The 23,468-nt window shown below is 44.2% G+C and overlaps 1 protein-coding gene across 2 annotated transcripts in view; it reads left to right on the top strand.

The window, feature by feature from the left end:
- The window catches only part of Slit3 (slit guidance ligand 3), a 594,183-nt gene that overhangs the window by 419,477 nt on the left and 151,238 nt on the right, over window positions 1-23,468 (top strand). For both annotated transcript variants that reach the window (XM_021631471.2, XM_060363864.1), the window contains one exon: window positions 9,153-9,224. In XM_021631471.2, coding sequence (XP_021487146.1) covers window positions 9,153-9,224 — 72 coding nt within the window. The remainder of the gene's footprint in view (window positions 1-9,152; window positions 9,225-23,468) is intronic.

The raw sequence follows: 23,468 nt of genomic DNA, 5'->3' as shown, positions 1-23,468 counted from the left end.
GAAATGGGGGTTACAGGGAGTCTCTGTGTACAGACTAAAGAATACTAAGATTAAGAAACTACATACTTGGGCAGGAGAAATGGCTTAGCAGTTAATTGCACGTGGTGTTAATTCTGGGGACACGGGTTAGGCTTACACATCGGGCAGCTTACAACCACATGTAACTCTGATTCCAGGGTTCTGACACCACCTTTTGACCCCCAAAAGGCATCCACTGTGAACATGGTTCACAGATAGACAAGCAGGTACACACACATGTATACATACATAAAGGAGAAAAAATTACATACCAGGAGATAGTGTGACACTTGACTGCTTTAGGTTCCCAGTACATTGCTTGATTGATAATTAATTGGAAACAGCCATCAACAAATGAGGTTAAACTTTGCAGTCACTCTCTCCCATGGGATTCCAAATATGTCGCCGTATTGGCATCATTTTCTTGTGAGGGAAAAATGTGTGTTTTCTTTGATCTGAGTTTTCACTGGCTTCTTGAATTTCAATCTCCTAACGGCTGGAGAAGTTAGAAGAGCCCATGTGTCTGAACTGCTGCCCTTGTTGCAGAAAGAATATATTGAATATCTCAAATAATAGATTCTTTGGGCCGGGATGGGAAAAGAAGGGATAAACGGATATGCTGGGATCACCAAGGAGTATGAGTAAAATGAACAGGATTTTTTTTTCCCCTTAAGAACTCATAAGAAATCAATCTCAGGACACATAACTTCAGAGCAGAAAGAGACCTTAGAGATCACGCAAGAAAAAAATGGATTCCTTTATTTAATAACATTAGTTTTAAAGCAAATAAAATTAAGCAAAGCCAGAAATATACGCATATACGCATTTCATTCCTTTACTTTCATTTCATTACTTTAATTCTTACAATAGGCTTTTGGCTAAACACTATTGCATCCATCTCATAGAAACTGAGATTTGAGGACACAAATACAAATCACTTAGTTTCCATAGCTAGAAATCAAATAAGCTCTGGCCTTCCATTTAAAAACTAAAATGGGTATCAGACCTTGAGAACTCACAAAGGATTTGTTAGGATGAATTGGTAAATGCAGAAAAATTCAAAGACACACAGTTAGATTTCTAGATGAATGATCTGTGTGATGTTTGAAAAAGGAAAACCATCTTTGAGGGTCTAAGGATGTGGGGCAAACACCATGCACTGACAGGGAAAGGTCCTCAGGCTGTGGTGACAGGTACCTTCAGCCCTGAGTGATGATCCAACATGAGAACGAAGAACCAGCCTCTTGTGTGGACACCTGCCTGACATCCAGGGAGAAATACCTCCACTCTGGCTTCAGCTTACTAGCTATAATCATGGGGCTGTATTTGTTCATTGTGGTCAATATGAAATTTTCTGAAACCTTCATGGGGTGGAGAAAAAAAAATACCTGTCATCAACCCCACTAGAATTTGTGATGGTTGCTTTAGCAAAAGGAGTGAAAACAGGTATACAGAGGTCTAACTTCATGCCTATTCACAAAAGTGCATTTCATCTTCCCGTTTCTCACTCCTCCCTCCATCTTGTGCCTTTGCTGAGGACGAACCACAGATGGTTATCTCTCAGGAGTGTAACTAGGGAAACCACAGACCTGCCCCAATCGCTATGGAGACAGCCATTTATTTGTCCAGCCTCTGAGTACTCATGACTTCAGCAAGGCCAGTGAGTAAAACACAGATACATCTTGCAAAGAAATTTGAATTCCCAGTAAGGTTAAGAGGGCACAGTAGAACAATTGAGATACTTTCAGGTGCCTACCAGCCTGCATGTGTGGAGTGGTAAGCCTCTTAGTGCCTGTGCAACCAAAAGCAAGCTTGTGAATTCAAAGGCATCTGAAGCTTTTAGAGACCAAGCGAGAGAATGATGCTCTGAAAATTAATAACCTTCCAATGGACTCTGCCCCAGGACCCAACAGAATTGATGGTCATCACATGGATGTCTGAAAAGTGCCTAGTTCTGAGTTATCCCAGAATAGGATAGGTAAAGTCACAGGCAAACTGTGATGCCTTTAAGACTGCTTCAGCCTTTATATCCTGACACAAAGATGACCACCGGGTCTGGAGCTGACTTGAAATGTGAGCCTTAAAACATTTTTGTAAACAGTAATCAAGCTTTTTGGGTCCCTTGATCTAAAAAGTCAAATGAAGCTCTCTCGTTACGAATGTGGGCTGGTTTAGATCGACGGACTTTCTGTCCTTTTTATTGTTGCTCCTTTATTTCCCTAGAAATGCCAGAATTTGTTTCCAAATCAAGTTTGGCGTGCACAAATGAAACAGGGGTTCTGCCTCTTCCCCTTGGTGCTATACTGGCTTGCAAGGATCCCCCCACTTAGGTTTTTCAGTGGAAATTCGTTTGCCAAACACCCCTGTATGTGAAGGTTCCACACACAGAACTGGAGTTAACTGACATCTCTCAGCTGTGTGAGCCCCTTCTTTATTCTCCAAGGTCGGATGTGCCTCTTTGTTGCTAATCCGTCAGCAGTGTTTGCATTGTTGCAGAGCTCGCTTCTAGAGGCATCATGCAAGTGAATGCAGTTATCCTCCTGCTCAGAAGTTACATATGTTGAACAGCAATACGATATATACTGAACAAGAGGTGCCATGCTAGCTGCGTGGCTAAGTACACCCAACCACGCTTGTTAAAGCAGATTTCTGTTTAATTTTCAACTATGGCCCAAGCAGGCTTTTGTGATCCGAAAGCTTAATTAACCTGACTCTGTCCCTTCCTTATGACGCCACTGGAATGATGGCAATCAATTTCCTAAGTAATTTTGTAAGTCTATCCACATTAAATGTCAGAAGTCCATTATTATGTTGACTGTTTTGTAAAAATACATTTTCATTTACATATGTACATGAGTGAGATCATACACGTGTAAGTATGTGTTCAGGAGATACAGGCATAGAGTTGTCAGTTGCACGGACAGGGATCTTTGCAGACACTTAAATAATTCATGGCTGGGTAAACATATCTTTATGCATGCATTCCTGGATGTGGTGGACAGGTGTACTAAATGTGCAGAATAATAGATTCACCTCCTTTTGCTCATGTGAAATGTCATTTTAATGTGGAATTACTGCAGCTTCTTAATGATGAGAAGTAGTGACAATTCATTAACAGATTGTGGCTAAGATCAAGTGTTTGATTCGCCTACAAAGTGTGACCAGTACTCAATTATACGAAGTGTATGCATTTCTTTTGAACATACTTTTTTTCCTTTTGCCAGTTAAAAAAAACCTTGAGCTTTAATTTTTTTTGAAAGAGCAGCAGACAAATGCTTGTACAATTTGTTCTTCAATAATGAGTTTTATAATGTTAAAGCATCATTTTTAAAAAGGTGTTACTAGATTTCTTGTTTTCTACTTAAAGAAAACAAGGTAACGCTTAAAGAAAACAAGGTAAGAAAAAAATAGGTAACGCCGAGAAGACAAACAGGGTGTCAAGGCTGTTCCCGTGTCTGGTCCCCTTTTGGTTTATGAAAGCAGGATTCACACACACATACACACACACACACACACACACACACACACACAAATTGTTAGTTGTAATATGTTTTTCTCATCAGTCTAGAAAAAAGTGTGCTTGGAAGGTATGCATATATGAATATATATATATATATATATATATATATATATATATATATATAGCATAAACAAATACCAATCAGTTTGAATTTTGAATTATATGATAAAGATGGTTGGCATGCAAAATCACGGATAAGGAGGCGCCTCTCCATTTTCAAAGACTATCTTATACCTCATTCTGTATCCTAGGTGCCTAATTTGGAGTGAACTTCTTTTAACATGCTGTGACTACTCTGTTAGTTAACTGCTGGATTCTGTGGCCACGGACTTGTCTGGCTTCCCGCTAGGGCTTCCCTTGTGAATTGTGTACAGAAGTGCTCTGCTGATTTTGTACATTTTTGTGGAGCTAGTTTTGTTCGGGAAAATAGCAAATGATATAACTCCAGAGGATGCTCAGCCTCACCTGCTTCTTTCACATCGCACAAGGACTGCAGTCACACTAGCTGTAGTTCTGAGGCAGAATGCTGCTGCTGCTGCTGCTGCTGCTGCTGCTGCTGCTGCTGCTGCTGCTGCTGCTGCTGTTTAGAGGCCCTAGAGTAACGATGCCTTTAGGCTAAGTTTCACCAACCATTTGATGAGATGCTGGGCTATCCTCCCTACCACCCCTCCCTACCACCCCTCTGCCCTTCCCCCTTCCTCCCCCCACAGCAACAGCTGGATGAGCCCTGGTGTGTAAACTTTGCATGTTCATAGGGAATTCTATTGGAAATTCTACTCTTCTTCCAAATAGCCAAAGCCTGTTTCTGCAGACTTCTGTTTTCCGGTGTTTGTTTGTTTGTTTGTTTATTTGTTTGTTTGTTTGTTTGTATGGACTTGCATGCATCATGGAAGTCTTGAAATTTTCTTACTCTTTTTTTCTTATGTTTTGTGGCTGTTGTTGTGGGGTGGGTGGGTGGGTGGGTATTGATATTGTAGACCATCTTTTTCTAACTCCCACCCCCTTTTTAAGGATTTACACATGCTTCATAAAATTTTCTGAACTGCAAAAATGTTTCTCTCCTGCTCCGATTATGAAAATTGAAACTGCAAGCAAAAGAGACGAACTGTGATAATTCGGAGAATATTATGCTTAGGATCAGGAATTCTCACAGAAGTGCTACCGCCCGGCCTGCCATAATAAGAGATTACTTTTAAGTCCCCACTCATGCTGGCTTTCTTTTCTAACTTGTTTATTTTCGCAGAATATAAAAAAATGCAGTCGTCAGAGCATTCCTTTCAGGGAGTCTGCGCTTAGTCCTTGTCTGAGGATTTCTGACTAAATGGCCCTGGTATCATTTTAGCAGTCATATTGTTTGCTGAAATGGAAGCTTCCCAGGGAAATTAAAGCAGTTAATTTAATATCATGAAATGTTTTGGGGCTTCTCAGCTTATTCAAAGACCGAGGAGTGCAAATCAAATTGGTATTCTGTATAAAGGAGAAGACAATGAAAGTTGCCTCCAAAAAGAAAAAGAGTGGCTTTTCCTCTTCCAGCCACTGCCTTCCTAGACTTCCTAGGAAAAGCACAGAAATCTCATAGTATCTCCAGTTCTTCCTGAGGATCCCTGCTGCGGAAGAGGGAAGGGTTTCAGTGTCTCAGGGAACCGGGAGGTGTGAAGCCCCTTATGGGCTCAGAGGGAAATAATACTTATGATACTTAGGTCTGCTCCCTTGTCATAGCAAGGGCCACAGGGCATCAGCCAGAGTCGTGTGGCTCGTGGGTTAGCACTGTCTTTCACAGACCTCGGTAAGCACTAGTAGACGCTCACAGGAAAAACAGGGGCAGAGGCAGGCATGCTCAGTTGCTCAGAGCCCTTTATGCTCACATCTCCAAAGTTCCTTTTGCCCATGCCCCCTGAGTGATGGTGAGCTAGGCATGGAGTATGCTATGAGCTTTCCTCAATCCCGTTTAAGGGGGGGGGAGATCTTTGAGTGAATGAGTTCAAAGGCATGATACAGACCTTTGACCCTCCAAGAGCTCAGAACACATGTCGGCAGCCTCCAGCATACTGAACTCTCAGAAGCAACTGCTAAAGCAAATGCTTTGGCTTCATCTACCAGAAGGTTCTCTGCGTGTTTATTAGTCCTCTATTCCAACGCCGACAAGGAAATGCTGGGCTTGCAATTTACGCCTCCCCACCCCCACCCCCAACACACACAGCACTTTGGTGTCTGAGTTGTTATTTTGGAAAGAAAAAAAGCAACCTATGGGTAGTGAGAATGTTCTGTGGGTAAAGATGCTTGCCGCCAAGCCTGATGGCCCAAGTTCAGTCCCTGAAGCCCACACAGTTGAAGGAGAAATCAGACGTACTCAGATCATCCTCTGACCTCCACACCTCTCCCTCGAATAAATAAATAGGTAGTAAAAGAAAAGAAATCTTTCTGACCGGGCACCTGCTCGTTTGGGTTGAGGACCCCGTGTCTGCGTGAAACAGCAGGAGTGACTGTGGGCTGTTAACTGGGCTTTTTGTGAATCCGCTCAGACTCAACTCCACAAAGCTGTCCTAGCTACTAGCGGGGAGATGGAAGGAGTCATGGCTGTAGTCCCCACTTGCCCGACAAACCTTCCTAGCGTGAATATTTGAGCCTGTCCCTTTGACTAGCGAGGATAGCTGGGATACAGGTCCTGTTTGGTTTCTCTGTGGTTAGGATGGAAGGACACCATCTCCGTTCTAATAAATGTCTTCTGGGCAAGCACACTTGAGCATAAATGTTTTAATCTTGGATACATTTCATACGTGCTTAAAGTAAGGCATGAAATACAGCCACTGAGATGTTTTTGTTAGATCCCAGTTTTCCCTTTTATGAATACATAGCTTGGTGTCGATTTGTGCCTCCCCCTGAAAGGACTGAAACATCACACAATTACTAATGTATCCAACCACTCCGATTTTGTCTTAAATGACCAGGCTCCTCTTGTCCACACTATTTTACAACCTGGGCTTTGGGACTCCGACGCAACATTGAGTACAGATTTTTATACATTATTTTAGCCCCCCCCTCCAACTTTTAATTCTCTTTCTACCACTCTTTGGTGGGATTCCCTCACCTCTTATTCTTTATTTTCTACTTAAAGAACAAAGAGGTAATGCTGAGAAGACAAACAGGGTGTCAAGGCTGTTTCCTTGTCTGCTCCCCAGTCTTGGTTTATGAAAGCAGGATTCCCACAATAATTTTCTGGTTAGTTGTAATATGTTTTTCTCTTCAGTCTAGAAATAACTACACTTGGAAGATATGCATATATGAACATATATATACATTTATATATATACATTTATATATATATATATTCAGAGAGAGAGAGAGCAAAAACAAATGCCAATTAGTTTGGATTTTTGGAATTATAGCTTTCTCTTTTCTCTTGAAGATTTAATTTTTCCCCATGGGAAAAAATGGGGAAAAATTCTGTGTATTTAAAATAATCCCCTCTTTGGTTATTAATGCCCTCAAAAAGAAAAGGAATGAATAACACTTTATAAATCCATTCACTTGGGGTATGCTATAATTTCAAGGTCCTCTGTGAGATGCACACACAAGGAGGTTCTCTACAAATCGCCATCACCCCACACTGTATTCCAGTCTGATGATTTAGATATTTTTCTACTTAGGTGGATGGTGTGGGTTTTTTGCCGAATTCAGCATGTTCGTTGAACAATTTCTTGGAGCCCAAAGCCAGCCCCGCCAAGTTTCTGCTTGGTAAGGTTTGGTGGCCTTGACGTGGAGCCGAGATTGTTGATTCATCGGCCTTTAAACCGATGATAAATCTGGAATCTGGGCAGCAAGACTAGATTGCCCTAATAGAACCACTGCTGGGAAAGTAGCTGTTCCAGTACAGTTCCAAAAACATCAGCGAAATCGTGTAAAGAACAGCTCCGGAAAGGCCAGGGACTGAAGAACCCCGAAAGTCCACAAACACCACCATTAGCCAGGACTTGGAACACTAGGTGGAGGACCGGTCAACCTGAAGGATGCTTCTGCTTTCTGAGAGCTGTATCTCGATCACTTTCAAATCTGGACATGACTTGTTTTAAATGTGCACCATGGCGGCTGTCTATCTGGGTGAGGCAGTTTTATAATAGTGTGCAGGATCTGGCTCAGCACAGGAACTCACACACATTAATAGTCCTACATCCATAAACTTTTGCAATGAGAATAATGTTTTGGTTTTAACTCTATATTCTTATGGTAAATAAATAAATAAATAAATGCCCTCTGTGAGAATTACCAAATGTTAGTTTAAGTGTGTTTTGTGGAGAGCTGATTTGGGATTTGTTAATGGAAATTACAAATCAAAATACCAACTATAGGAAGTGACCCAACTGTAAAAGGCTCTTTTTTTTTTTTTTTTTTTTTTCATTTCATATGAGTGTCCAAGGAAAGAGTTTTAAGTATAGCGACACTTTCAGCTTGCCCCAACTGTGGTGTTCTCTGCAAAGGACAGGACAGTATTGGTTGCAAATAGTCATTTTCTTTACAAGATTCTTTTCTGTCAATTGCAGTTTTAGGAATTAAATGGATTATATATAGTATAAGTTGGATGTGGTTGTGATAAATACACTGATTTACTTATCAAATAATATATAGTTTGGCTCAGAAAAACAATGGTGTCTGTTTCTTCTCGACTAAAATCCCTCAGTCCTCAGCTGGAATGTGTATTAGTCAAGGCGTCTTTTAGAAAGTCTTTATTTTCCTGCTCTTAGGACGGGAAAGGAAAATTAAAAAGGAATCCTAAAGTAGGTGCATTTAATTCTCCCCAATTTAAATGTAAGTGGTGCATCTTTTAGGCAATAATGATATTCCTTTTTCTCCTCCATCACAAACACTTCCATCAATGAATTTCTTTAATGCTGATGATGGTTAGTGCAGTTTGAGGGAATCTGTATTTATTCAAAAAATGTTCCCATAGAATGACCTACCAGATGGGCCCCATAACAATGCACGGAGACATCAAACCACCACAGACATTTGGTGCTTAGAATAATAAAAAGACTATAAAATTAGATTAGTTGAGTCTAATTTGGAATCGGTATATTCCCCACGCGCCCTCACCGCTCTTGGGCAGATAAAGCCTTGAGATTTAGCGCTGTGTCAAAGCAAAGACTGTAACTTCCAGTAAAAGGGAGATGAGGGAGAGAGAGGAAAGGAAAAAAAAGCATTCTGGGAGGTCGCGGAGGGCAGAGCAGTGACCTCCAATGATTTACAGGCCTTTAGCTTAATGAAATTGTTTCAGTGACATGACAGTAAGAGCTCGTAATGGATTGGATGCCCTAATGTAATGAAATTACTCCCTTCTGCCTAAAAAAAAAAAAAAAAAAAAAAAAAAATGCGCAATTAATATTTACTGAGACCTGACAGCCTTTGGTGCGCTCGCCTGTGTAGTTCCCTCAGACAGTCAGAGAGAAGAGAAGGAGCAGCGTGGCAGACAGGCTGGCTCTGCAGGAGCTCCTGGCAGGGACTAGCAGAGCCTGCAAGGGGTGGAGGGACAGGCGCTTGGTGGCCAGGGATGCCGGCTAGCCGCCCAGCCCCTCGCCGCTGCCCCTGCTCAGCCTTCATGCTCTCCCTTGCTTTCCCTTAGGCAACTGGACAATAACCACATCAGCTGCATTGAAGATGGAGCCTTCCGAGCGCTGCGCGATTTGGAGATCCTGTGAGTTGATTTTGCGATTGCTGCCTTCTGTGTGTGTGAGAGTGTGTGCGTTGTGCGGAGAGGAGAGAGGGGGAGCGTATGTGTGCAGGGGGGTCCTTATGGATGCATTCCTGGGTCTTCTACTGCAATGCTATTAAAATTGGGTACCGGGGGATCCCTCCGGCTTACCTTGGCCAAAGTGTTTGCAGGCTGCAAAGTGTGATTTCTCACCTCCCACAAACTGGGGTTCCTCAATCGAGCTCCCGGGCTCCCGCTGTATTTGTTGGAGCAGATGGCCAAAATAGCCCCCCAGCATCTGTCTGTGTATTCAGGGAGCAGCTTCTTTGAGTATGGGCATACAGGGAGACAGGTTACAGGTCTGTGGCCAGTGACAGAGGGGTTACCACCAGAAGGTGAGTTGGAATTAGCCAGAAGCAGGGAGGGACCTTGGCACAGGACGTGGGGGAATGACAGACATCCTGGTAAGGTCCAGTTATTGCTCCTGCTTCTGGGATCTTCTTGAAGGCTTAAATTCAAACTTTAAATAGTAACCTTAAAGTGGTGAGGATGAACAGATGAGAGAAGATGCTCCCTCCTTGCAATCTCACCATATATACCTTATGTAGAAACACACACACACACACACACACACACAAGACTGTCCTCCTGTGTCTTGGATTTTCACTTGCTCTAACTAAAGAAACCTCTTTCTGAAGAAAAGTCACCGAGGGGTCATATTGGGGTCATTCAACTAAAGTTGAATTGTGTTAGGAAACAGTTTGATTGTTCTCCCCAGCAGCTACTCTGCTCACTGCCCTTCATGTGGGGAAGCCTGGTGAGGCAGCAATAAGGCATAGGAGAACTTAGGTCAGGGGCTGGGTGATTCGGTCCTTATCCTGCCACTAATTAGGCGTGTGACCTTGGGCAAGTCTCTTTGGCTCTCAGAGCCTCAGTTTTCTCTTTCGTAAAAATAAAGGAGCTGATCGCTTTAACTGGAGAGTGACTTACCCTTTCCAAAATCTGCAAAAAAAAATAATTACATTGGAACAGTTTTAGCTTCAGGATGATAAGAGACTAGGATAAGTTGAGCCTCCTTGGGAATTTTTTTTAAACTACATAGTCAAAGGTTTCCTGTGTCTGTTTGCAGTGGAAGAATGAACATCCAGTAAATGAATGAATATATTAAAATGTCCCTTTACACATAAAGGAAGGTGTACACATTCTTTCTTTACCTTTCTTTTCACCTGGAAGACACCGGCAGCGAGTTAGAAAAATCCCCTCCACCTTGCTAGAGAGGAAGGTGATTCTAGGAAGAATCACGGGAAATACAGGGATGCTGATGCTGCAAGCTACTTGGAATTGGTTGCAAGCTAAGGATTCCTGGCACAGAAAAGACAGGACCCACAGACAGGAGAGGTCTGATTGTCAGTCCTAAGATGGATGGTCTCTCCTCACCCAAACTCTGACCCCGGAACCGGCAACAATTGCATGTCTGTGGGAGAGTGTGCCAGCTCGAATTTAGCAACCCAGCCCAGGACTTCTCTTCCTGGGAAACTGGAGTTGAGAAGGGAGGCATGGTTTTCCCTGCCTTCGAAAAAGCCTTTGTAGAAAGGTCTGTTAGCAAAGTGTCACCTTTTCACTCCTTGCCAAGGAGAATGAGAAAGATGAGAAAAATTCCTTGGGAAGAAATGAGGAAATGGAAGTCACAGCTGCCACCAAACAGCTGTGACGACCTGTCAGCCCCTTAGTTAGTTCTCTGCTGAAAGTATTGTCTGAGGGAGTCTCGGGGGGGAAAGGAGCTTCAAGAATAGACTCATGTGGGTGGCAAATAGGAAGCCATGGACTTGGGTCAAGCTTCGTGACCTCTCTGAGTGTTCCTCACCTTTGAGAAGGGACCACACAGAAGGGACTCTCTAAATGTAGTCCTTCCCACATCTCTTCCTCCTACCCTGCCTTTATCCCAATCAAACTCTTGCCCAGGACATATTTGGACAACTACTCTCTACTCAGATATTTGCTAGGGGAAAAAAAAATTATAGCCAGATATATCAGGTGCTGCTAAGTTAAAATCTAGAAACCGGTGACCAAAATAATAATAACAGTAATAAAAAATAATCCAATCTCTCATTCCTCATCATTGCAAAAGGCCTGTAGGATCTGATTAGTCTATCTTCTCAATTCCAAACAAAGCCAGATCAATAGCTTTGTTTTAAAGATGTTCATTTGTCTTCACGTGGCTAAGCACTTACAATTAATCATAATCAGTTATTCTGTGGTTTTTTTTAAATTTCCAGCAGAGACCCAGGGCTTTGAGAACATCCATCTTAATGGTGAACCACTCCGAAATTGGCTGGAGTTGACATCTCCATTTAAGGAGACTCCCCTCCTCACCCCAGACCTTCCAAACATCATCTGTGCATTGGCATTTTATAACATGTCTCTGTGACCAAATATTAGACACCATAAGGAATCTTGTCAGCGAAACAATGAACAGGAACTGAGTGGAGGCTTTACACATTAATAATTTTTTTCAGAGATTAAGATTTTTAAAATACGCTAGCCCTAGAAAGGTTAATTTTAGGATCCTAAAAAAGTAATAACTCACACGCTAAGAAGAGCATCATACTTCAGATGTGCTGTGACATTACACAGTGTGTGGTAGGAAGCCAGGAAAGGGGCATGCTTATCTCACAGAAAGGTCTAGAGATTATTTATCTTAAAAGTCTGTGACGTCAACCACTTGGAATATCTTACACTCCATAATACACTTTTTCCGTCCTTCTTGTGAGTGGAAATACCATAAATTTTCTTCGCATTGAAAAGTTGGTTTTATTCATTACACTGAACATGAACTCAGAAGGTGAATCTGAGTGGGGACTAATGACAGAAGGAAAATCATAGTCTGGGGCCAGGATGGCAAAGTGCAAAAGGTACCACCTTCTCATCCGTATTGGCTGTGTCCAGTGGGGAATGTCCAGGTCAAGGTGTGGTGAACAAGGAAAGGTGATGCCACCCTGTGCCGTCCAGTCAGCAGAAAGTGTGGTACAGCTGAAACTTACTAAGGCTTCACATGATCACAGGGGAGGAAGATGGTGAAATGGCCAGAGCTGGCAGTTCATCATGCCTACCAGCATAGCCAGTGTGCCCTCCACCATAATACTTCCTCACATTTTCTATTTGCACGCTTTCAGCCCCTCCAAGAAGCTATATGACTGTTCCTGTTCCCCTCCTTTTACAGTAGTCCATCTCAGAGAAACCAGCTAACTGCTAACAAATAAGCAACCCAGCCTCCGTGGCCACTGGACCAAGCTGTCTCACTAGCCATGTTACCAAAGCTTGAGATACATTGTGTGCTGCACGGCGGTGTAGAGTGTCCTCCAAGAGTTGTCAGTGCCTCTTGTCAGAGCTTCTGACAAGCTTGCAAAATGGCCCTCGATGTTCCAGTCACACAGCTCAGACCCCTCCAACTGCAAGGCCCCTCAAAGTGAAAGGGCCCTCAAAGTTTAAAGTAGATCAGACTTGCAGGGGAAGGTAAAGAATCTTTTCACTTCCTAACCTTGTAATTGCAGGGATGATTTAGTCTCACTTCTGTTGTCTCCAGCCCTCAACAGTTTGGGGGGGGGTGCTTTCCATAAACTACACACACATACACACACACACACACACACACACGCACACACCAGCTCTGATTTTATGGCAGCACCGGCTTCTGTGAGTCAGACCTCCCCTCGTTATTCCAATGACGACCTTTTCGCTTCCTCCTGTCCTGCACATTTTTCAATTCATAAACTTTTTCACTGCACAAGTTGTGTGTGATGACACTGCATTCTGAGCATCCTGTGGTCAGGGCACTGTAAGCTCTATTTCCAGCCCTTGTCAGCCCTCGTTAGCTAAGTTGAAAATGGTCAGGCAGTTCTCTGTTAGAACTCAGGCTTTGAAACGCTGGGCCTCATGGCATCTACTTGTAATCCCAAAAGTCGGGGAGGCAGAGATAGGTACATCCCTGGAGCTTGATGGCCAGCCAGCCTAGCCCACTTGGAATGTCCAAGCCATTCAGAGACCCCCATTTCAAAAATAAAAGATGATTGTTGCTTGCAGAATGACACCAGAGTTGCTGTCTGATCTCCGCTTGTGTGTACACACACAGATGGAGGCACACATACACTAAGAAAGCCTGGTTAATAAAATATGTAAGGTTTTCTTTTTAAAGTAGTTTATAAGACATGAAAAGATATTTTAAGATATTATCTCTGGAGCAAATTTAGCAAGTAAGAATTTCAGTGGATAATTAATTAAAAAAATAAATAAATAAACAACAACAACAAAAAAAGCCAGGCTACAGATGTCAGGAAAACATATCCCGGTACCAGCTTAATAGTACAGAGATCCTGTGGGTCTGTAGATAACCGGTATATACTCATTTGAAGGTCTTGTTCCTACTTATTTTACCTGCCAACTTGGGAAATCCAATGGCTTCACTATAGCCTGGCACTGGCAGGACCTTTTGGTGTCTCCAGAATGACCATCCTCCATTCAAGTGAAGTGTTAAAAAAAGGGTGGGTGAAGCTGGGACAGGAGAGAGAGCCATACCTCCTAACCTTCTGCACCCTCAGCACCTCCTGTCACTTAGCACCCAAGGTCAACAGTAAATTGTCTTTAGTAAAGAGATTGGAACCCAGCGGTCGTGGTTCCTTGGTCTATGCTCTTTGCCTTCCTTGGGCTCTGTGTGCAATACAGCTGTTCAAAGGGGCCCCCTGGCAAGGCTGGGAATCCTAAGCACAGCTTGCCCTTTCACGAACCACCTACCATTACCGTTTGATAATGTTAAGGAGGTTGCGGGAGGGCCAACATATCTGTGACAGAATCAAAGGCCAATCCAGCTCTGCGCTCTTTGAATCCAGAGACTGTAGACTAGACCATAAACCATATTGCACAGACAAAGGAGATTTTTTTTATTCTGTAAGTAAATACACACACACACACACACACACACACACACACACGACTGATATTTCACATTTAATGGGATCACTTACATGAAAATCCAAATTTCCAGCTTCTCTCAAAATAATCCAGACACCTCTCGCAACCCTGAGATCACAGTTCTCAGACACTTCCGGCAATCCCAAGACCACAGATCTGCACTGCAGTGGTCGCCCATGGGTGAGGAGCATTCGCCCTGCCTACATTGTGCTTGGTCACTCACTTTGTCTCCTTTGTGTTCCCTGCCAACCCAGGCGTCCCCATGTTTCCATCCACCCAAGAGGTGTAAGTACACTGTGTCAGCAGAGTGCCAGGATGAAGTGCGGCGGGCCAGGGCTTGCCAGAATTTCTGAATAGCCATGCACAAAGAGACCTGAGAAACATAGAGTCTGGGACTCCCCAAACTGAACAAGGACACCCTAGGAACAGCCAGGAATGCTGCATGACTCATCCCATGAGGTTCCTCTCAAGAGTTAAGCCGGCCTCCAAATTCACTTTGGTTTTAAAGCAGTAGCAGTTGGGTTCATGCATCTGAAGATGACTCAGAAGGACATGTTGAAGCAGAAGCAGTTCACCAGACTCCTAAGTGTTGTTCTAACTCAGCCACATCCAAGCGGGTATGGCATGGCCGGACATTATAGCCACATACAGACAGAGAAGGGCCAATAGGAAGAAGTTCTTTTTCTGCTATTAGAGGAAGATGGCAAAAATAAATTGACGATAGGCTTGATAGTCTTCTGGGCTGTGGGCAGTGTCCTGGCAGAGGGGTATGAAGCACTGGTGTTGGGATGGTCGAGGACAGCCCAGTTCAGAAAAACTTGGAGTTCATCGCAAGGGAAGATCTGTCCTCCCCTCTAACTCAGCCGCCTCCATCCTTCTTAACAGTAACAATGACATAATGATCATCTGTTACGTAGCACAGCGATGTAATAAGCGGGTTGTTAGGAACATTGTTATTTCCCCCGTGCGTGAGCATCCCGTACTTGTGAACATCCATCTTCTCTCTCTAGCATGTTTCAGACCGCAAGCTAAAACTTTAAAGGGTGGCCTGTTACTTAAGTGGGCGCCATAACTCTACAGGGCAGATTGTGCTAATCCAGCTCATCCAATGAGGAGACTGAGGATCAGGGAATGTGAATAATTTCTCCGGAACGACACTGGCTGGGTCAAGGGAAATCTTCCGATGCTTAGCTTCATTTCTTCACAAAACCTAAGCCAGTGTACTTAACTGCTCCACCGCAATAACATAGCTAAAAATTATGGATGATCCACCATATGCTGAAACTATAGGAACCAGTAAATGCACCAGTGAGACCAGGGGTCCATTCTCATTGTGGAGAATGGTGCAGGAACCGGCTTTTCTCTTTGAAAAGCTGATCAGTACAGTCGTCAGATCTACATTTAAACCCAGCTTAATCCATTTAAAGCATCCCATATGGGCCCACAGAGCTGCCCCAGGGTTGAGCATGGGGCTGATGGGTACTGTCAACCAGCTGGGAGCCAGTCCACTGTCACCAAACCAGACAAAAGCGGTTCAGTCCTCACTGGACAATGAGGACAGCCATACATATCCCTTAGAGCCTTTGTGTAGATTAAAGATGTCACTAGCATGTGCCTCGCAAATAGCAGGAGAAACTCCTGGTAACTGAAATCAGTGGATGCTTTGTCCTGCTTCACAGCCACACATAGTAGGGAATCAGCTAAAGTCCAGGGCACCAAGTTGGGTGAAATTAATAAACTAAACGGGGAACTGCCACACTGCAATTCCTTTACCAAATGAGTTGTGTAGTGGCCCACAACAAACTTAAGGTTGTGGCTCTCCTAGTAGGTTAAAGGTTGAACAAGGCGTTGGCCCTTTTTGCACATCACCCCTGATTTTCTATTGCTCCAGCTAGATGCTGTTCCCCCCTTTTCCCACTTACTTTCAATAATGAACAGAATCAGAGCTGCGGTGAAAATTGGTGTGTTCTAAAGGATGAGATTCGTTTTCATTTATTTGCAAAATGCTTCGCCTGGGTTTCTCTGGGGCTTCACATTTGCCTTTCCAGTCCTGAAATCAGTGTTTACTCATGACATAGTTTTGAATTTAGAGCTGTCATTACTTAATGGAACTCTTAAAAATATCCCTGAATATGATTTTTTTGACACTATGCTGCAAATTGTCTTGTACCCAGATGATCAGGATTAAATTGCATTTCGTGAATTCCATTCAGCTCTCAGCATACTCTAGGACAGGTACTGGCTGCTCTCTAAGCACTCTTGTGGCTTGTAACTCACCCCTCTTCTGGAGTCCCCCAGACTCTACATTTGATGGTCAAATGTTTAAAATAACTAGGTTTTAAGAATGGCGGCTTAAGAAAGAAGTAAAAATTAATTTAAAGTCTAAAATAAGTTTTACTTTTAAGTAACCACCATTTTTAGTCTTTAAAGAATCTACAGTCTGGGGTAGCTTATGATTTCCTTTCCCTGTTAAGGAAAAACAGGTCATTTGAAAATGCACTGGTGTGTATTCCTGGGTAAAGAAGATCTGCCGAGACAGCTGAATTATTCTTCACTAACAAAGGGTTTTGGTGCAAATCTTCCTATTAATGCTGTTTTTGGTGATCAGCACTTGGGTGGGTTTGGGCTTCTTTTCAAGTTTTGCACTGTTGTTGTCTCTGCTGTTGTAAGCTAGGCATGGCAGTGCACATGTGTAATCTGAAAACTCAGAAAGGTGAGGCAAGAACAAGAGTTCAAGTCCATCCTGGGTTCCATAGTGAGTTCCAGCCAACTTGATCTGCTTAGGAAAGCCAACACACGGTATGTGTGTGGGGGTGGGGGGAATCCAATCCCAAAATTTAGAACTCAAGAGATTTTGCAAAATAATATATTTTCAACCTTCATTGACTATCTGAAGTCATGACAGCATGGCACACTCATGGCTACAGTCCTGTCCAGCCACTCTGTCCTCTAGACCCTCCTGTGAAGGAAATACCACAACATTTGTGGGACTACAACATCCATGGGTTGTACATGGTAGCTACAAGCCAGGCATAGCCACACCTGAGCACATGCACCTGGGAATGAATGATTTCATTGTGTATCCTTTCAACTGATGGAAATTTCAGTTTCCACACTTAACACCTAATGGGACAATGCCTGCTGAGGGCTGACTGCAAGTCTGTAGCTGTTCAGATGGCCATGCCCTGTGGACTGTTCCAGAGTTCTTTCCAGGCCTGACTCTCCCTGGCCATCTCTGTGTATTAAACAGCATTTTCTAATAGTAAACCCACTCCTGTATTATCCTTTCTGCTTTGCCCTTTCTCTTCCTTAATTTAAACATTAGATCTTGTACCCACAAAAGACCCGTTTTCAAAAGCCCTGGATCATGATAGTTATAGGTGCATCCCACCAAAGTCAGACCTGTGTGAGAATTAGTTCCACTGGTCAGTGTTCACCCCTCTCAGTCTTGTGAATGACTTCTATTTGCTGGGCACGCAACTGACTGGCAAACTCACTCCCTTGTCTGACCCCATCTGTCTCCAAACATGAACCCGCAAAAGAGCATCCAACTAGGGAAAGAAGCCTACTGACCACACAGAAGCTGAAGCAGGCAGCTATCTGCATAAAGCAAGAAAGGAAGCCTCGTTTGTAACCGTTGTCACATGCCAAGTTCCAGGGACTGGAAGTGACTTGCAAAGTCTATTCCAGGTGTCCTGCCCTTGTGCACAGCTGGGAAATCACGTTTGCTTGCAGTTGTGCTTTTGAAAGCCATTCACAATCCAGCAATGCCGTTTTAGAACAAGCACCCACTATCCTGGAATTAGAGAAATGAAGGGCTGGAGAGACCCTGGAGGGTGAGACCTCACTTCATTTTAAAAGAAAAAAAAATCCCTCTAGAAAGGTTAAGTGCAGTGTCTGTAGCTTTAGGAAAATTTCGTGGCAAAACCAGGCCAGAAAACAGTCCTTTTGGCTCTTTATCCAGTGCTTTTTATTGCCGTCTGCTTCTCTGTATTACCAGACAGGAAACAAAAATTAGTGAAGCCAGACTCTGTGTCCTGTCTGTACCATCATCCCTTGATCCCTGGGCTTGCCAGAGGGAACATTTTGCATTCTGCATAAGGACAACACCATGCCTTCTGAGGCCCTTCCAGCATATGGCTACTGCTTCGGAAATGGCCACCCCAGTGTCTCTGCCTCGTTAGAGGGTAGCCTGGGAGAGGATACAATTCCAGTTCATCATTCCTCGGCTACCAGTGGTAACTGGAGGCTCAATTAGTGAAGCCTGGCACCCCCCTACTTGTTTCGTGAGCCCAGGTAAGACAAGGTGTGAATTGTACCCACCTCTCTGACAGAGTCCTTCCCCATTGCTGATATCAGAGATCTCTTTGGATCTCAGCCTGAGAACAAAGCCACAGGCGTGCTGTGTAGCTTCTCTGAAGTGACTCCACTACAAACTGTGGTGCAGGCAGTGACGCGTAGCTGAAGAACTGATGAATGGAATTCTTAGACAGGCAGGGACACACCTGCTGGGAGAAGCAGTCTTCCTCCAAGAACAGAAAACTGTGGGGATATTTGTCACCAAGGAATAGCCATGGATTTGAAGACACCATTTCATCAGTCTGGATTGTTTAAAGACAGGGAATCTGAGTAGTAGGAGTGCAGGGAACGTCTCTCAGAGGACAGCTGCCCTTAAGGGGATGACATACAAAAGAAAATTTTAACCACAGCTCATGTGTTGCCATCAAGAGACAGATATTCTTAGTATGTGTACACACACAAGTATGTGTGTGTGTGTGTGTGTGTGTGTGTGTGTGTGTGTGTCCTAATTCAAATGGTTCGTTGTTATATTCAGAGCACAAAACCTGGTCCCTGGAAACCAAATCCACCTCCCAGGTTTTTGGTTTATGTCTGGATTTTGTTTCTCATGGTGAGTGGTGCCAATCTGAAGAATCCAGATTTCTTATGAAAATCTTACATGATTCACACTTCCCTTTTAAATAAATAAATAAATAAAAGGAAATCCTGGGAACACTGCACCCACACCCCAGCTTAGCATGAATTCTGGAAATTCAAAGTGACAATCCATTTAGGAAGGCTGCGTTTACTGCAGTCCCTGTGCAGCCCACTCGTGTAGATAATTGAGTTGTCCCCTCAATTAGTACAGAAGGCTGTTCAATGTGGACATTTATTTGTATCAAAAGATGCCCCAAACACCACCCTTCTTATTTTTAAACAAACTACCCATTGGGTAGTTTACTGAGTCTTCCTACGTGCCAAACGTGCAACCAGGCTCTACATATATAGTGGAACACCCAACAGTCTTTCTGGGGCTGCAGGGACGGTTCAGCAGTTAAGAGCCATTCTTAACTGCTCTTCTTCCAGAAGACCCAGGTTCAATTCCCAGCACCCACATGAAATTGGTGCCTATAACTTTGGTTCCAGGTCTGGTACCCTCTTCTGTCCTCTGTAGATACCAGGTTCATACAAAATTCCTCACACACACACATATATAGCCCATCCTTGAGCGCTTACTACTCCCTCCTTCCTTCTTACTAGGCTAGACACCAAGTACAGCTGAGATTTTAAGATATTATCTAAATCTTCTTTTCCTGCCTTTACCATCTATAGAAGCTGGAGGTCACTCCTCCATCTGTGGCCCACTACAGACATCTTAGCATAGCGGCATTTGCCGCACTCCTAAATAGAGCAGGACTGCAGGCCAGATTCCATGCTACAGACAATGAAAGAGAAAGGCCTCTGCTTCCTCATCCACTTTGCATTCTATGGAATGTCGGTTAACCAAGTTGGAAAGCGGTTGTAGCATTCTGAACCAGGGCTAGGGTTAGCTCCCTGGAATGAGTTCTTTAATCATACACTCACCAAAAAAACACCTACAAAACTAGGTATCAGGCCGAGCAATGGCAGCATGTGGGGGTTTGTCTTTCTCTTTGGCTTTTCCACTTTCTACACTTTTCGAAGCATCTTCTCTCTTTCTCTCTCTCTCTCTCTCTCTCTCTCTCTCTCTCTCTCTCTCTCCCAACACTGAGTCTCTGCTGAGTGGACGGAGATGAATTTTCTGCCTGTCAGAATGCGAATCCATAATGAAGGAGGAACCAAAGACAAGCCCTTTTGTTAAGGAATCCGCATCATCGAAGACGCAAATTGGCAGCTGATTGTTTTTATTTATTTCTGTAGGTTTTACATGACACCTGGAGACCATTTAAAATGTTACTTGGCGGTGCGCGCTGTGTGTTTAAAAATAACACTCGCCCAGTGCCAAATCACTTTAGAGTCGGGTACAAATATTGAGACAAAAACCCCAGCTGTTATTGCTTTGGCTGCTAATTTGAGGTGTCAGATGAGAGCCCGGCTGCTGTACGTCAGTGAATAAGGCCCCTTGTGAGATCATTATGTTTTCTAACAGTTGAGAGTAATGGTCTAATCAGTGCAGCATCAGTTGTTTTCATTATATGCCCACACAATGGTTATGAGCTTTAATTTAAATGGTCCGCAGGGAGATCAGGGAACGTGCTATTACGCGGCACCCAGGATCGCTGAGAGCAGGTAGTAGAGGTATGGTGGCTTCCTGTGGTCCTTCTCCTGCCTCATCTGACCTCAGAGACCTATGTCTCGCTCCGACAGGAGAAAGATTAGCTTAGGTTAAGGAGCTTTTGGTTCTGTGGTGTATTTGTAAACCCCCATTCAGTCCATACAACACCAAGGGCCGTGATGGCTTTTGGCAACATTTTCACCTACTGACCAAGCCTTTCCCTCAAAAGGCATTGAGACATAATCATCTTCTCTTTCATGTAGCCTCTGGTGTGGCTAAACTCTTCCTCTTCATAGAACAGGAACAGGGCTGTTGCCTTTGAGCCACCTCAGCAGTGAGCCTGGTCCCTGACATATCAGCCCCAGGGAAGCGAGTCCAGCACAAATCAACATGACCCACCTCCGCCATGTAATGCTGACCACCACAGACCCTGATAACACACCTGGCTGTGAACATAGTCTCGGCAGCACTATAATGTATAATCTGAGCACACAGGTCATTGGTCTTGCTTGAGCTGACAAATGAGCTTGGATTTCAGAGCATTAGGAGAAATAAATGAGATACTATGTGCACAGTGCCCAGGCCATGCGGACAGTGTCAGCATCGCTAGTGCTATTGTGACAATCTACCATTGTAGTCATCTTCACAGGCAAGACTAGGCAACCCTGCCTCAAAGCACTGTTCTCTGCAGACAAGCTGAGCTCAGCAGCAGAAATTAGGGATCCCATGAGAGAACATGTAACATTCTGTTGAGTTGTTCTCAAATGATGCACCACCATATCTTCCTCGTTCCTGATTTCTAGGGTTTTCCAGAGCATCTGCACAAGTCCGAGTAGTACAGAGAGCTAGGGTGGAAGGCAAGTTCCACCTCACTGTAAGAGAGACAGTAGAAAGAGCTTCATCTACAAAGACTGGGAACTGAGGGGGTGCTGAGATAGCCACAGTCCAGGGGAGACTTAGTTAGGGGTGTTTGTCTCAAGTTCAGTGGTCCCAGGGGGCATCAGTGTGTCCTAGGACAGAATCTGCGGAGACAAGCCATAAACGTGCTTGCTCATAAGAGCTGAGTGAGCAAACACTTACTTCAAGATAACATTCGGAGGATCTTGATGAGTGTGAGGACTTGGTCACCAGCCACAGGTTCTGATTCCTGGTGCATGACAGTTGCCAGGCAAAAGGAAAAAGACAGCCAGTTTTGTGTGACATATGAGCCAGAGAAGAAAACCAGCAATTTAGGAACAGCCCTAAAGACTTGAGTTTCGTTCCCTATGCCTTCCCTGAGCCAAGCAAGAGGGCGGGGAAGCTGTGGGCTCCCAGCCCCTCCTCTTGAAGTTCACAGGCTGCCAGAACCCCCGCTGTGCTTTGCATTCCCCATGCCAGCGGTTTAGATGTTTCCCACAGGGTCTAGCCCGGGTGTTTACACTCAGCTGCTCTTCAGAAAATGGTTCTGCATCCTATGAATCCAACAGAAGCACTGCTGGAGGTAGTCCTAGCTTTCAGGCATGGAGCATTGGTCATGTCCAGACACACTTTATATATAAAAGATATCCCATCACCGTGGCTGCTGACGATTCACTAAGGGGGTCATCAAGGAAGAAGCCACCTCACTTATCTGGGCTTAGGGAAAAGGAAGCCTGCTCAGAGGCAGGGAATGAATGGGCCAGTCTACCAAGCTACCAAGCCCGTCCGTTAGACCCAAGGAGTCTGGCTGTCTGGGGGTGGGGACGGGAGGGAGACAGGGGTATGTATTGAGGGGGTTCTCAGAACCCAGAAAAAGTTGGCCCAGTGGGAGGCTGCAATTGCACTCACTACAGATGCCTGCTTCTGCAATTATGTGATACATGCACACAGATAATATTGTTGCATTAGAGCCAATTACATGGTGTTATGGACACACAACATGCAGATTACACCCAGAGCCAAGAAAGCTCAGAGTGATAAAGCGATGGCCTAATCAGAGGAGACAGAGGGAAATGTCAGCCTTATTAAGGTTGCCAGGGTGGACTGGATGTAGCTGGTCGGAGCTCCTTAGATCAAAGATGGCTATCTTGAATGACGCAAGAGAGAACCACACACGCATCAGTACCCAACAGAGACCAGTAGAGAACTGAGAGCAGACACCACACCAGAGCTCTCCAGTGGTGAGTAGAGCCCTCTGCTCCTGATTGCAAAAACGCCATGCCTGTCATAAAAGAGGTCTTCAGTCCTGGAGTAGCAAACAAGCATCCTGTGTACTGCCCTGTGTCCTCGCAGGCAGGAGGGTCTCAGCTCCACTCTTTGTTTCAGTGGTTTTCATATGTGAGGTTAGCTGAGTGTGGGCGTCACACACACATAATCCCAGCTACTTGGGAGACCGAGGCAGGAGCATTGCAAATTCAAGGGCAGCCTGGGCAACTTGGTGAGACCCTGTCTTGAAATTTAAAATAATAACAAAGGACTAGGAAGTGTCTTGTTTTCTTGTATTCCTGAAACCCTGTATTTGAGCCCCAATATGAGGAGAGGAAAAAAAGAAGTGAGCTTGCCTGAGGATCCTTTGGAGGGTTTCTTAAAATGTGCAGCACAGGGTCTCACCCCAAGGTTTCTACTCAGACGGTCTGAGTGGACTGAGAAGCATGGCTGACATTCTTGAGTGATGGCACAGATCTGGAGCTCTGGGAATCACTGCCCATATCCAATCCCTAGCCAGCCCATTGGGGATCTCTTATATTGGCCCTGGTCCCCACACAACGTTACAATATAGGAACACCAGGTCA

This window comes from Meriones unguiculatus, chromosome 11 (genome assembly GCF_030254825.1).
Source record: "Meriones unguiculatus strain TT.TT164.6M chromosome 11, Bangor_MerUng_6.1, whole genome shotgun sequence".
NCBI classification, from domain to species: Eukaryota; Metazoa; Chordata; class Mammalia; order Rodentia; family Muridae; genus Meriones; species Meriones unguiculatus.
This window is presented reverse-complemented; position numbering and strand designations above follow the sequence as displayed.